General features: G+C 51.5%; 1 protein-coding gene across 3 annotated transcripts; it reads right to left on the minus strand.

The window, feature by feature from the left end:
• Positions 1–1432: 1432 nt before the first annotated feature.
• On the minus strand, positions 1433–12675 carry IVD (isovaleryl-CoA dehydrogenase). Of its 3 annotated transcripts, none has more exons than XM_063089147.1 (12): positions 12514–12675; positions 11086–11175; positions 10828–10879; positions 9470–9639; positions 8920–9013; positions 8584–8720; positions 7125–7221; positions 5789–5882; positions 5269–5350; positions 4609–4713; positions 4431–4503; positions 1433–3291 (listed from the first exon to the last, which is right to left on the minus strand). In XM_063089147.1, the coding sequence occupies exons 1-12, from the start codon at positions 12664–12666 to the stop codon at positions 3158–3160; spliced, it is 1281 nt and encodes a 426-aa protein (XP_062945217.1). In that variant the 5' UTR covers positions 12667–12675; the 3' UTR covers positions 1433–3157. The 3 variants fall into 3 exon arrangements, 2 of the variants coding, with proteins under 2 accessions (XP_062945217.1, XP_062945216.1); XM_063089146.1 differs by having other exon boundaries at positions 5194–5350; XR_010022890.1 differs by having other exon boundaries at positions 3203–3291; positions 4431–4532; positions 5194–5350.
• Positions 12676–13655: the final 980 nt, after the last annotated feature.

Raw genomic sequence — 13655 nt, forward strand, 5'->3', positions numbered from 1 at the left:
TTTAAAATAAAAACTACTAACATGTTCTGAGTTTGTCTTTTCTTTTTAATTGTTAGAAGCGGCTTTTCTGGGAGGAGAAGTGGTGGACTAATTAATGGCTACAAAACTATGCCATCTACCTGAAGTGAATCACTGGACTAAACCCATGAATACAAACAACACACACTGTACCCCACAAATGTGTACAAATAAATATTAAAATATTTTAAATTTTTAAAAAAGTGGCCTTTCTTGTGTGAAATGATGGTGATAGAGGATAGCCTTCTTCCCCCGTTCCCCCGCCCCCTTTAATGTCCTCATTTGACACAATAAAACGTCGCTGAGTGCTTCGATTCCTAAAATCCCAGACGGCAAGTCCCGAGAGCGGTGGGCTCCGCGCGCCTGCGACCCAGCGGGCGGCCGGCAGGGGTCAGGCGAGCTCCACGCAGCGCCGGAGCCGGTACCGCGAGCCAGGGCAGCGTTCCGCGGCGCGTGGTGCCCGAGAAGAGGCGGGGAGAGAGGGGACTGCCCTGAACTGGAGGGGTTGCAACAAGCCGGCAACCTGGTCCCCGGGCCGCGGCTCCGCCTCGCAGGCCGTGGGCTGGGCGCCTCCCCCGCCCCCACGCCGCGTTTGCACCGGGCCCGCCCGGAGTCTGGGCGTGGCCGGCTCATCCGCCCGCCCTTCGCTCGGGTACCCGTGGGCAACTCACCTTACCGGTCTCCAGAAAGGGAGCCCTGTACAACCCGGCCTCCCGCACGCACCCGGTTGTCTCGCAGATCAAGGAGCTAATATGTCAAAGGAGACTTGAGAGGGTTACATAGTCAGGGATTCTTATCACTTGCTTTAGAATTAGGACTCAGGCCTCTGGGGAAGCCCCCTCTAGACCCCAGATCGGCTATTGTAAAAGGTTGTGGTGCCTCAGAACCACTCACCCTGGGGACGTGGTTAGGCCTGGGTCCCGCACCAGCAGTCTGCATTTTATACGCGTGGCCAAATTCTGATAAGGGGTGTGCCCAGACCACACTTAAACATTTCATCAGCTTCTGTCGCCCTCCCACAGGGCAGGCAGTGTCAATAGGAGCACCGGGCTGATAGTATGACCAGCCCAAAATTGGAGTGGAATCAGAGGCGGCCCCAGGAAGGAGCAGTGCTGGCAGCTGGTGCTGTAGACTTGCACAATACACACAGACGAGCAAAAACTGCCACCAGAACCAAAGTAAGAAATAGCCCTGGGCCGGCCCGTGGCTCACTCGGGAGAGTGCGGTGCTGATAACACCAAGGCCCCGGGTTCGGATCCCATATACGGGTGGCCGGTTCGCTCACTGGCTGAGCGTGGTGCTGACAACACCAAGTCAAGGGTTAAGATCCCCTTACCGGTCATCTTTAAAGAAAAAAAAAAAAAAAAAAAAAAGAAATAGCCCTGCTCTTCCATTTACCACTCGGGCTACACAGTTCACTTTGTTTTTTAGTTTTATTTTTAAACATTTTTCTACTTCACACATAGCATCAGGAGAACAAGCACCCTCTCCCCAAGTTGGCAGGGCTCTGGTGGACACAACCACCCATTCTGTCACGTGTCTCCATCTGGTCGTTCCAGCTACACATTGACCCAGAAAGATCATTTTGGTCATACTCAACTCCAACACAGCAGGGGGCAGGATGAAGAAGTGAAGAGACAGCGTGTGAGCCCTGGATGGGACTGGGCTGGGGCTGGTGAGGAGCTAACCTCACCTGTGTCAAGCCTCATACTGGCAACAGCACTTGGCCACAGGCCAGGACCAAAAGCCAGGACCAGGAGCAGCTGGGCTGCGAGCCAGGAAAATCTGCTTTCCTTTAGGAAGCCAAGAAAACCAGTTCCCTCTTCTAGAAACTTAGAAGGGGTGGAACAACCCAGACCCATTCCACTCTCAGACCATGCTCCATCCAGGTTGCTGTGCAGTGGGGCTCCAAACTAGAATTCTCTCTGAAATCACCCCCATTTTTTTTGCCGCTAGCAGATCTGGATTCTAGCTCCAGTTCTGACCTTGAGAAAGTCAGATTGTCTTGATCTTTTAAAAAACTTAGGGATGACTTCCAGAAATGTATAAGCTTCTTTCTAATTCCAAGACCCTTCCACTCTGAGCTCTCTCCTTCCTTTAAAAATTACTGGGAGATCTGGGACAGGGAGGCTGAGACCTTCTCTATCCTAAGGGATGATGATTCTACCCTCTTTTCACCCACTGCCAAAGAGGAGGCTGGAGGGCAGAAATAGGACCTGGACCAGCCACTCTCCAAGGACACACGCTGGATCCAGACAGGAGGCAGCAGCAAGTTGATTGCTTCTCCCCAAAAACTGCTTTAGAAGCAGGTGGATTTGCTTCACGATGTATTAAATACAAAATGGCAGCAGCCGCTATGCAGTTGTAACAAAATTAGTGTTAGGGTGTCTAGAGAAATGTATGCAGGCAGCCTCGGCTGACTGGAGCCAGCCAACTCAGGCCTGCTCGGGCAGGGCCTGTCCCTGCTGCCCAGTCCGCTGCAGATGGTCACGCGGCCAGGACTGGGCAGTGCCTGTGGCAGAGCAGTGCGGAAGGGCTCAGAGGTGCTGCCAAGGAGGCCAGCGTTGAGCTGATCCCAAAAGCTTGCTGCCTTCTGCCCCATTGTGGGCTCTTTGCAGCACAGGTGTTCACAAGCAGTTGGGAGCCAATGCCTCTAGAAACTGGCAGAAACAAGGGCTAGGTTTTTGGCTTTTTACTTAGAAAAGAGACTACCAAGTTCCAGTAAATGGATGAGGCAATGCTTTTGCTGTACTTGAGCAGAGAGGGTTCCCTGTCTGAGGCTCACCCAAGAGAAAGGGGTGGGTGCCTGCACACCCCCAGATGCCTGCATTTGGAAATAGGAGCATCAGGCTTGGAAGTTAGAGAGGAAGGGCACAGAGTCACCAAAGCCCATCCTAACAACCCCCAGAAAAGCCAGTATGCCTCCTGCCGAGTCCATTTTAAGCCACTGAACGCCTTCCGGGCTGGCTGGTCCAGCTGTGAGGCCCACAGGGCGTGGCAGCCATTGTGGAGAACTCAATCTCATGCAAAGGCCACAGGGCTAAGGCAAGAAGGGCAGCTGAGCAATAGCGGCTGCCGTGGGTGTCCGCTTCCAAAGGAAGGCCTCCAGGTGCTGGGAAAAGAGGGTGAAGTCCTGGGTCTAGTGAAAGTCTGCATTGAAGGCTCTGCCGATGACCAGTCGCCTCACCTCACTGGTCCCAGCCCCGATCTCATACAGCTTGGCATCTCGAAGAAAGCGGCCCATGGGAAAGTCGTTGATGTAGCCATTGCCACCTGCAACCAGGGTTTGGGCAGAGAAGAAAGAAGTCATGGGCAGTGGGCAAAGCAAGGAAAGCAGAGGCCAAGTACAGTACACAGAAACAGGCCATGGAAGGGCCGAGCCTGTGGCGCACTCGGTAGAGTGCGGCGCTGGGAGCGCGACGACGCTCCCGCCGCGGGTTCGGATCCTATATAGGAATGGCCGGTGCACTCACTGGCTGGGTGCCGGTCAGGAAAAAACGACAAAAAAAAAAGGAAAAAAAAAGAAACAGGCCATGGAAGCACAGACTGATTAAAGAGAAGCTGCAAGGGTGGTGAGAGGTGGGGGGTACGATCCAAAACTCCCAGTGGATGCCTGAAACCACGGATAGTACCAAACCCTATATATACCATGTCTTTTCCTAAATATACGTATCTATGATAAAGTTTAATTTATAAATTAGGCACCGTAAGAGATTAACAACGATAACTTATTGGATTCACAGAACAAAGGGACGATTCATGACTCGGTGGGACAGAGCAAGACAGTGTTGAGATTTCATCATGCTAGTCAAAACTGCATGCGATTTAAAACTTATGAATTGTTTATTTATGGAATGTTCCACTTAATATTTTTGGACCATGGGTAACTGAAAACATGGAAAGCAAAACCTTGGATAAGGGGAAGCTACAGTACCTTGTTGGGGGCAGGATAGGCAAGGGTCTGGGGCTGGAAGGCCACCCAGACTGCCAAGGATACCAGGCAGAGAGATGAGAGACCCACTGGCAGACATGGAAAAGGGACAAGAAGATAGTGGCATAGTAGAGCTGGGTCCACGCCTTGGTCGTCTGGCTCAAGTGTGTGCTCTTAAGCATTGTGCAGCATTGTAACGAGGCTGCTCCACCTCGGCGGCACCCCTCTTTCCCTATTTCCTAGTGTGCCCAAGAGCAGGTGGGGAGAGCGGATGCTGAAGGGAAAGGCAACTTGTGGCCTCTAGCAGTTTTCTCATTTGCTTTTCTACTTCCTCCTCACAATTGGGGCAGACACAGCCTAAAGGTACCAGTTCAGCTGTGCCTAGCTTAAGCAGCTTGGGAGTAGAGGGAACCTCTTCCCGAGGCAGCCACAGGCTCCAGGAGTGAGGGCAGGCCTGGGAGTGGGGAGTGGGGCCACTCACCAAAACACTGAATGCCATCCAGGGCTACCTGTGTAGCGCACTCAGCCGAGTAAAGAATCACCCCCGCGCAGTCCTAGGGAGGAGGCTTGGGTCAGCAGGGCCCTGCCAGGCATGCAGAGAGTGAGGCCCTGCAGCCGACCCTGCCCCAGCCTCTCCCTTCTCTGGGGCTGGCTCTCACCTTGGCAGTGCAGTGGCCCTCATCACAGGCCCTGGCGACGTTGTACACATACTGCCGGCATGCCATGAGGCGGGTGTACATGTCGGCCATCTTCCCCTGCATCAGCTGGTCACCAAGAGAGGTCACAAGTCAATATGCTGGAACACTCTTCCTAGTTACCTCAAGCAGGTCAGCGATGACACCCTGACAGCCGGGCCAGGGGAAGCGAGGGCATGGGGGGAATGGGACTTACCTGGGATGAGAGTTAAGGCCAGAGAGCTGCCGTCCCACCGTGAACACTCTACCCTGAAATGGCCTTGCATCCCCTGAGAGGCACCATCTACCACAGCCGTCAACAACTCCCTGCAGCTTCTTCAGACCAGACGGTCTGACTAGAAATACCGCTCCCTGTCTCCTGTGCCCCGTACAACCTGCATGCTTCACCCTCCAACCATATGATGTCTAGTCCATTCATCTCAAACAGAAACTGAGGTGACAATATGATGAACTTCCTGAAAACTTCCAAAGCCAGGCTGCATGCTGAAGCCTGCACTCCAAGCATTCAAACTCACTTCGCTAGAGAAGGATGTAGATGTCCCACAGTACCTGCCCCACTTCCTCATTCTTTAAAGAAGACTTCAGCTCAATGAGAGTACATTTCAGCAAAAGTATGCCATTCACCTGGAAGTGGCCGATCTTCTGGCCAAAGGCTTCCCTCATGTGCAGATAGGGAATGGTGTGGTCCAGGACGGCTTGCATGAGCCTGCAGGAGAGGAGGAAGACACTAGAGGGGACTCACTGTCCCACCACTGCCAAACAGTGGAAAGGCTGGGAGGGAGAGCTCAGCAGGGTAAGGAACAGGAGTCGTCTGAGAAACTTGTAGCCCTGCTCAGCTACGGCATGGACTGCCCAGCTCTTGCGCCCCTTCCTCAGGACCTGTGCAGTAGACACCCTGAGAGCCCAGGAGTCTCAGTTCACATCCTGATTTAACTAAGCAGTACTGCTCCTCAGGCCTTTTGTCTGTCACCTGATAATATTTCCCTTAAACATGGAAGGAGATCCTTCCTGTCTCCAGGAGGGAGTGCAGCGGGCAGGAGGTGGCTCGCTTTGGCCCCCCAAGGGGAAGGCTGCTTAGGATAGCACCATCCCCAAGGAGGCAGAAAGAGCCCAGCTCTTCCCACCCCCGCAGCCTCACACTTACCCGAGGGGCCCAGCAGCCAGCACCAGCCGCTCAAGGTCCAGCCCACTCATCAGCACGTAGACGCCCTTACTCAGATGGCCCAGGATGTTGGCAGCTGTGGGGATAAGTGCTGGTCAGAGGGAGAGGGTTGTCCACAGCCTCCTCACTTTTATAAAAGGTACTAAGTTTGATAACCTGGCTCTCAGAAAAGGCACTAAAATATGTCACTTGACCTTTGATGAGGGTTCCGGGTGAGAAAGAAAAGGATGGAGCCTACCACTTCCAGTCAGAAGTGGAGCTTGCAGGACCCTCACCCTATCCATAAGACTAGACACAAGGCCCCAAGCTGTTAGACCTTTCTCTTCTCTCCCTGGACTTCCTTGGGTGGGAAAAAAGAAAAGCTAATTGGTCTAGAAGTCACCCCCTCCCCACGCCCTGCTGGTCTTTCTACACCTGTTTCTCTAAAGGAACCAGAAAATTGTTTTTTTTCCCCAGGTTGAGTCTGCTCTGGGCCAAAGTCACTTCCCTGCAGGTTGGTCCATGAAAGCTTCTTTGTCCAGGAGATGGGCCATTCAGTGCTAGTGATGGAAGCTGCTGAGTACCTCCACCCAGTAAGCCAGGACACTGCATGGCCCTGGGAGGTGTCGGCAGGAAACTGAGCACAAAAAGTTGACTCCACTGACCTGCCTTTAATGTGGCTGAATTTTTTCCTGTCGACAAAGAAGGATCTGCAAAGATTCCTCTCCCTAGAAGCTCCTTGTATACTTTTCTGGGCTGGTGGATCGTGGGAAGATGGATGATCTATGGCTGAGGCACAGAGCAAACCTGGCTAGTGATCACCTCTGTGACCTTGGTCTTGTTAGCACATGATGGGTGTGCTGGGTCTCGCATGGGACTGTTTGTATCATATGTTCAGTTACGCCTCAGGGGAGAAAATAACTCGTACTCAAACTGAACTGCCTTCCCTCACTGAGCCTGGCTTTGATCAGTTTATTCTGATGGGTCTCTAGCATCATTAATGAATAACTCACACATGCTGTACAGGCAAATGTACAGGAAGTATGAAGGACGTTAGTGGGCTGGGATAAATCTTACCTTTTTCCTCCAGCTCCTGGACTACAAAGCCCAAGGCAGAGTGTGTTATCCACCTCAGAAACACCACCCTTCATCTCAGCCAATCAGCCATGTAGCTACAGGGGCTCTGGCCAGGAAGGACAGCTGTCCTGCAGCCCCAGGCCCTCCGTCTAGCCAAATGGCACTGTGAGCTAACAAAGTGAGCCTCTCTAACTAAGAGACGGGCCTTTCCAGCTTGTGAAGGGGTCAGGTCAGGGCCCCCCCCATTCTCAGAGACACTTACCAGAAACCTTGCAGTCTTCAAAGATTAGCTCACAGGTGTTAGAGCCCCTCATCCCCAGCTTGTCCAGCTTCTTGGAGGTGCTGAAGCCAGGAGTACCCTTTTCAGGAAAGAAAAGATGGACCTGATTACAGACTACCCCAAGGGGGCTTAGTAAAGAAAGGCCTCTAGGAAGAAGGTGGTCCCCTTCCTGCCTCGTTCCTGTACTGCACAGCACAGCAGCACCCTACTCCTACACCCCAACTCTGGACATGAGACTGCTGCACCCCCGACACCCCACCCTGATCACAGCCGCCTCCACTACTAGCTATCACTCTCCCCAGTCCCAAGGGAGCAGCTCTTTCTCAGTGAAACGCCCACTCCCTTGAGCCCTCCTGACCATCCCTGCCTTTGCTTCCCTCCCCCAGGGGACACCACTTCCAAGACAAGCTCAGTAGCCCACTAAGTTCCTCTGCCATCTGTACTGAATGGAGTCCCACCAGGATGAATTCAACCACCTGGCTGCTTTCACCTGGACTGCTCTGATGCAGTGTGGCTGGCAGGTGCCCAGCAGAGCGCTGGTGTGCGTTGCTCCCCCTCCCCTCCAGGCTGATGAAAGTGGCATTACACCTTGACAGTTCCAGTCTCTGCCAGGCCCTTTTTGCTACAATCCTAGTCAGCTGCTATCCCCCCTCTCTATGGAGGGTATTGCAAACCTTTACAGCACTCATTCGTTAAACTCTCAACCAACTCCCCTGCCCTTGTGGCTCCCAGTCCTCACAGGCACCTGGCCACCTCCACCATCACCTGTAACCCATCCTTACCTCTTCTGCCCCGACTCGCCGTTGCTTTATTCACTTGTCCCCACAAATTTCAATTTATCCCTCTCCTTTTTTCCATTCTCTTTATCAAAAATTTGCTCAGTTCTCCATCACTCTTAAAAACAAACCCCAACTCCCAATTTTTCATTCTAGCTCCTGCTCTATCCTCCTTTTGCTTTTGTTGTCAAGATTGTTGAAGGTGCAGACTTCAGTCTCCATGTGCAGAACCACCCACACCTCAGTCTCCCATGGCTGCTCTCACCAAGGTCACCGATGACATCCTGACTGTCAAATCCAGTAGCCTCCTTTTAGTCCTTTTCCTGGACCTCTTTGTATGGCCTGGCTCTGTGGACAGCTTCAGACTTGGCCCATCTTCCTGGACTCGACTTTTTTTTGGCGGCTGGCAGGTAAAAGGATCTGAACCATTGACCCTGGTGTTATAACACAACACTCTAATCAACTGAATGGCCAGCTCCTTGGACTCAACTTTTTGACCACCCTCCTTTCGGTCTCCTTTAAAGACTCCTCTGCCTCATGTCCACTGTGGAAGTCTTGCACAGCACACTACATTGATCATGTGGGCGATCAGTGGAAGAGAGCCATCTCAGGTACCACTGTCAGGAGACAGAAGCCTCCTAGGCCACATACCCACCTACACTCACCTTCTCCACGATGAAGGCTGTGATGCCCCGAGAAGCTGGCACAGCAGCCAGGTCTGTCTTGGCATAGACAATAAGGACATCAGCATCAGGGCCATTGGTGATCCAGAACTTGTTGCCATTCAGGATGTAGTAATCTCCTAAGAGCAAGACATTGGCTATTGACTCAAGCCTTCTTGACCTTTCTCAGCCAGTAGGTCTATAGACCTTCTGCTGAGCAAAGAGCTGCCCTGAGAAAGTTCTGGCAACCCAGCAGGGGCCAACTCCAATTGTGTCTCCTCACCCTGACAAAGTCTGTCCCTCTGCCCATTCTGGCCCGCAAGTCAAGAGGTGCCTCACCTTTCTTTTCAGCTTTTAGCTTCATGGACACGACATCAGAGCCAGCATTGGGCTCACTCATGGCCAGGGCTCCGATGTACTCACCACTGATCAGCTACAAGGAAAACCCCAACAGGCCTTGTTAGGACCTCAGAAGCACCCTACAGCAGCTCACTGATATTGCTTCTTCCTCTCTGCATTATGCCCCTTCAAACTCCTCTCTCAGATCAGGGTACTGATAAAGTTCTAGAAGAGAAGCCCCAAATCTACAAGGCTGAAAATGCTTCTCCTTTTTTCCATTCCCTTTGCAAGGAAAGCTAGTCCTAGCTTTCCATTTCTTAACATGCTCTTCAAATGTCTGTTTGCTGTCCAACTCAGGAGTTCTGGCCCTATTTTTAACTTTTTTTGTATTTTAAAGCAACCCCTTGGTGCTTCCTAGCTATATTTGTTTATGGCAGCATACTACAGAAAGCAAGTCCGACTGGCCTCCTCCAATGAGGAGAGGGTGCCTCATAGTAGTTGGTGTTTGCACTGTGAGATCAGCGTGTGTTTCTTCATTCCATTTCCTCACCTTGGGGAGATACTTCTCCTTCTGGGCCTCATTCCCATTGCGCACAATTTGGTTGATGCAGAGGTTGGAGTGGGCACCATAACTGAGCCCCACTGCTCCAGAAGCTCGGGATATCTCCTCCATCACCAGCACATGTTCCAGGTAGCCCAGGTCGGAGCCGCCATACTGAACTGGGAGTGTGGGTCGTACACAGGAGTGGAAAATGCAGCCAAGATTAAACAGGGGCACTGACAGGAATCTTGCATTTATTGGCAGAAAAAAAAATACCTTTGTAGCAATGATTCCAAGTTCCCCCTAGCAAGGCTGACAGGCTGATACCATGGACTCTGCTTATAAGCTCACAGAAACGGTTTTGCCTGCTGCTGCTGGTTAGCTGTGGTGTGGTTCAGAAAACAACCATTGCAACTCCTGCTTTATCCCAGACAGACCCCTTAATGAAGACAAGAAAACAATCTAAGCACCCACTATTCAGAAAGTTACAGAAGTGCAGAGGCAGATGAATAAATGAAGAAAGAGGGCCTAGAGTTTAACAGAGAAGCACAAAGGTTGGGGGGCAGGGTGTCCAAAGTACCAAGAACAGACACAAAGCCAAGAATGTATGTGCAAAATGCCTAGGAAGGTGAGGTTTTATAGCTTAGGTTTGGATCCAGAGAAGCAATGACTGGCAACAGGCCAGGAGAGCTGCAGCCCGAGGCAAGGTCTGGAGGTGGGCTATGCAGCAGAGATGCTGGTCAGGAATCACAGAACTCCCCGTTAAAAATGGAAATTTTCCTTGGCAGCAGATCCAAAATCAAGGCGGCTGGGTCATCTTGTCCCACTGTTTGGGTATAGCCTAGTAAGGCCCTCTGCACATGTTCACACTGACCAAGAAGTCACGCTGGTCCTAGGATCCAGGGAAAGCTTAGCCCCAGTCCTACAACTCCAGTAAGGAAAGCCCAAAGATGGTGACATGAGAAATAGCCGCCTGGACATCATGCAGAAACCAGAACTCGTATCTGGCTTGCTTTCCAAAGCTCCCTTTTGAAAGGGGTTTTCATCTGATTTCTAATTGCCTCTTTCTTCCATTAAATACAATCTGATTGAGAAGCATATTCTCAATGGGGGTTCATAACCCCTCAAATGGGAGAAAGACTCTTGTTTTGGAGTTCCCAGCAGCCTATCAGAAAAGAAGAATGTCCTCTTTTCTGGGCTGACAGTCCAAGGGGGAAGAAGTTCCAGGTCTCTTTGTATATGTGCTGCCGAAGCGAGCACTCCAGGTCTCTTTGTACCAATCTTTCTCTTCCCTTCCTGCTTCTTTTGGGAACCATGTTAAAGGGCACACAAGAAAGGTTCTCTTTAGGGACAGAAACTATACTCACCAGGGGCTGTGATGCCCAGTACTCCCAGACTCCCCAACTGCTTCCAAAACTCCTGCCAACAGAAAGAATGGAGTACAGTACCTTGTGAGAAGGCAGCCAGTCACATGTGGCTACAACAATGTGACCCAAATGCTTCAGGGAGAGGGGCTGCATTCTTAAGGGGGCTTCATTTACCAGAAAACTGTATGAGCCTTTCCAAGCAGCAATGCAACTCAACTCAGCTCCCAGATGGCCCCCTGCCCGGGCCTGACAACTCACCCGCAGGTTCTTGAACTCGTTACTTTGATCAATCTCCTGGGCCTTGGGGGCCAGGTGCTCCTGAAGGAATTTAGCCATGGTCTGACGAAGCTAGAGGGAGAAATATGGACAGATGCTGCTGAAACTAGCACATAATTGCCACTGAGGGCAGCATCTCTACAACCAAGGCCATATTACGAGAAAAAGGCCACAAGTAACCTCACCAAACAGCATCACACTGAAACTTAGAGGCCTCACTAGTTTATGCTTCCTCAGAGATGGCTTTTACCCTTCTTTCTTAAGATCCTCAGTCTAGAAAACTTAAAGATGATTTTTAAAAAGTCACTCCCCTGCATAAAATCATTTCATGGTTTTCCATTGTACTTGGAATAAAACACAAGCCCCTTACCAAGGCCCTGCATGAACGGACTCCGGCTGACCCTTCCATCCTTCCCCAGTACCTTTCCACCCCCTCTCACTGTCCTCCAGCCACACCCCCTTCAGTTCTAGGCGTGTGTCAGGCTCTTCTGACCCTGAGCCTCAAAGTGAAGGGATTACTCAAAGTTTATAAATTCCTCTTGACAGGAAGCTTGAGTTATGGGATTGAACTCTTTTTGCCTCGGGTGATTCAAAAAAACTAGCTGCTAAATAAGTATAAACCAGAACAGACTGGAGTTCCTGGGAGGCTCACGAACACACTTAGAGCTACAGGAGAAGGACATTTCTTGGCACTTCATCCAGCCTCCGAGCCAACAGACTCTGTACTGCAAGGGCTCTGGTTCCACTCCATTTATAACTACATTTTTCGAGTTCTTGTTCAACTTTGTGCTTTGGACCCAATGGGCTTAAGAATGACAGCAGATCACACTGCATTTCTAAATCCCTGGAGCGCTGCTGGCTGGTTAGCTCAATTGCTTAGAGCGCAGCCTTATGACACCAGGGTTCAGATCTCCTTATTCGCTAGCTGCAAACAAAACAAAACAAAACAATCCCTGTTGATTACGGGAATCAAAAAAGATTCCCTGGTGATTATGATGATCAACAGGCTAGCCTCTGAGAACCATAGCCTTAGGCCGTGTTCAGGTACAAGTGGACTACATACAGATCGAGGGCCCTTTGGCCACAAGCGGTAGCCCCAGCCAGTCCTTCACCAAAACACCATCAGTCTCCCAGGAGCTTTCCTAGCCTACTCCTGCTTTCTGCTTCTGGCAGCCGTGCCATGCTCGCAAATCTTCCCGCCACAGAGGTGAGGCTGAGGTCAGAGGCCAGAGCCCAAAGGGAGAGGACCAGTGTCCCGCCCCCGCCCCCAGGTTGGTGCTCTCACGGCCCTGCGGGCACAAGCCGCGGTTGCATGGGTGCTGGGCAGGAGAGCGCAGAGGTGACCACGGACCAGGGACGATGCAGCCGGGACCGCGGCCTTGAGGCCGGGAAGCAGGACAGTCTCCCTACCTGCTTCTGCTCCTCGCTCAGCCCGTTGATCGCGTCGTCCACCGGCAACAGCGAGTGGGCTCGCTGGGAAACAAGGCCGGCAAGCGGCGGCAGCGGCGGCCACAGCCGCCAGCTCGCCACACGCCGCCCAAGCAGCCGAGTCGCAGTCGCCATCTCTGCCTTGCACCGGGAGCCAGAGGTGCAAACTGAGCCAGCTTTACCGGCTCCACCAATCCGGGCTTCGTTGGCCCGCCCAGTCGGCGAGAGGGGCGGGTCTCCAGCAGCCAATCACCCTCCGGGAATCCCTGAAGGCCGCGCAGCCCTTGGCTGCCGCCCAAGCCAATCAGCGGTGACCGCCCGCCACTCCCAGTCGATGCCTGCAGCCACTGGCGGTATGCGTGCCCGGGGCGCTGGATCTGGGGGCATCCTCAGATCCTAGGTTAGCAAAGTGTCTTTTCTGTTGAGTCGTGTGTATTGTATCTTCCTGCGTTGACATAGCAGCCCCTGACCACAGAAATCTATCTCCGTGGGAAAGCAAAGTGTCAAAAAAGCAATCGGAAAACTGCCCCAAAGCCCAGTATTTGGGAAAAAATTGGTCAAGCATATCTGGGATGGCTAAGATTGGGAAAGTAGCTCTCGCTCTAGTGTGCACACTGATTATAAATCTGTAAAATGTGCTTTATTATACAACAATATTTGTTTATTTTGATTTGTGTTTTATGGGAAAAGAGTTGTTAAGGAATAGCTAGCTGTCTTCCACATTACAGATGCTCCTCCACTTATGGTGGGATTACATCCTGATAAACCCACCCTAAGATGAAAATACTGAAAGTCGAATATACGTTTAATACACCTAACCTACTGAACATCATAGCTTAGCCTAGTGTACTTTAAGTGTGCTCAGAACACTTCTATTAGCCTACAGTTGGACAAAATCATCTAACACAAAGCCTATTTTATTTTATTTTTAAAAAGATGACCGGTAAGGGGATCTTAACCCTTGACTTGGTGTTGTCAGCACCACGCTCTCCCAAGTGAGCCAACTGGCCATCCCTATATAGGGATCCGAACCTGTAGCCTTGGTGTTAGCAGCACCACGCTCTCCCAAGTGAGCCATGGACCGGCTCTGTGGTAACAATTTTATAGACAGAAAAAAGAGGGCT

This window comes from Cynocephalus volans, chromosome 3, assembly GCF_027409185.1.
Source record: "Cynocephalus volans isolate mCynVol1 chromosome 3, mCynVol1.pri, whole genome shotgun sequence".
In the NCBI taxonomy this organism is placed as follows: domain Eukaryota; kingdom Metazoa; phylum Chordata; class Mammalia; order Dermoptera; family Cynocephalidae; genus Cynocephalus; species Cynocephalus volans.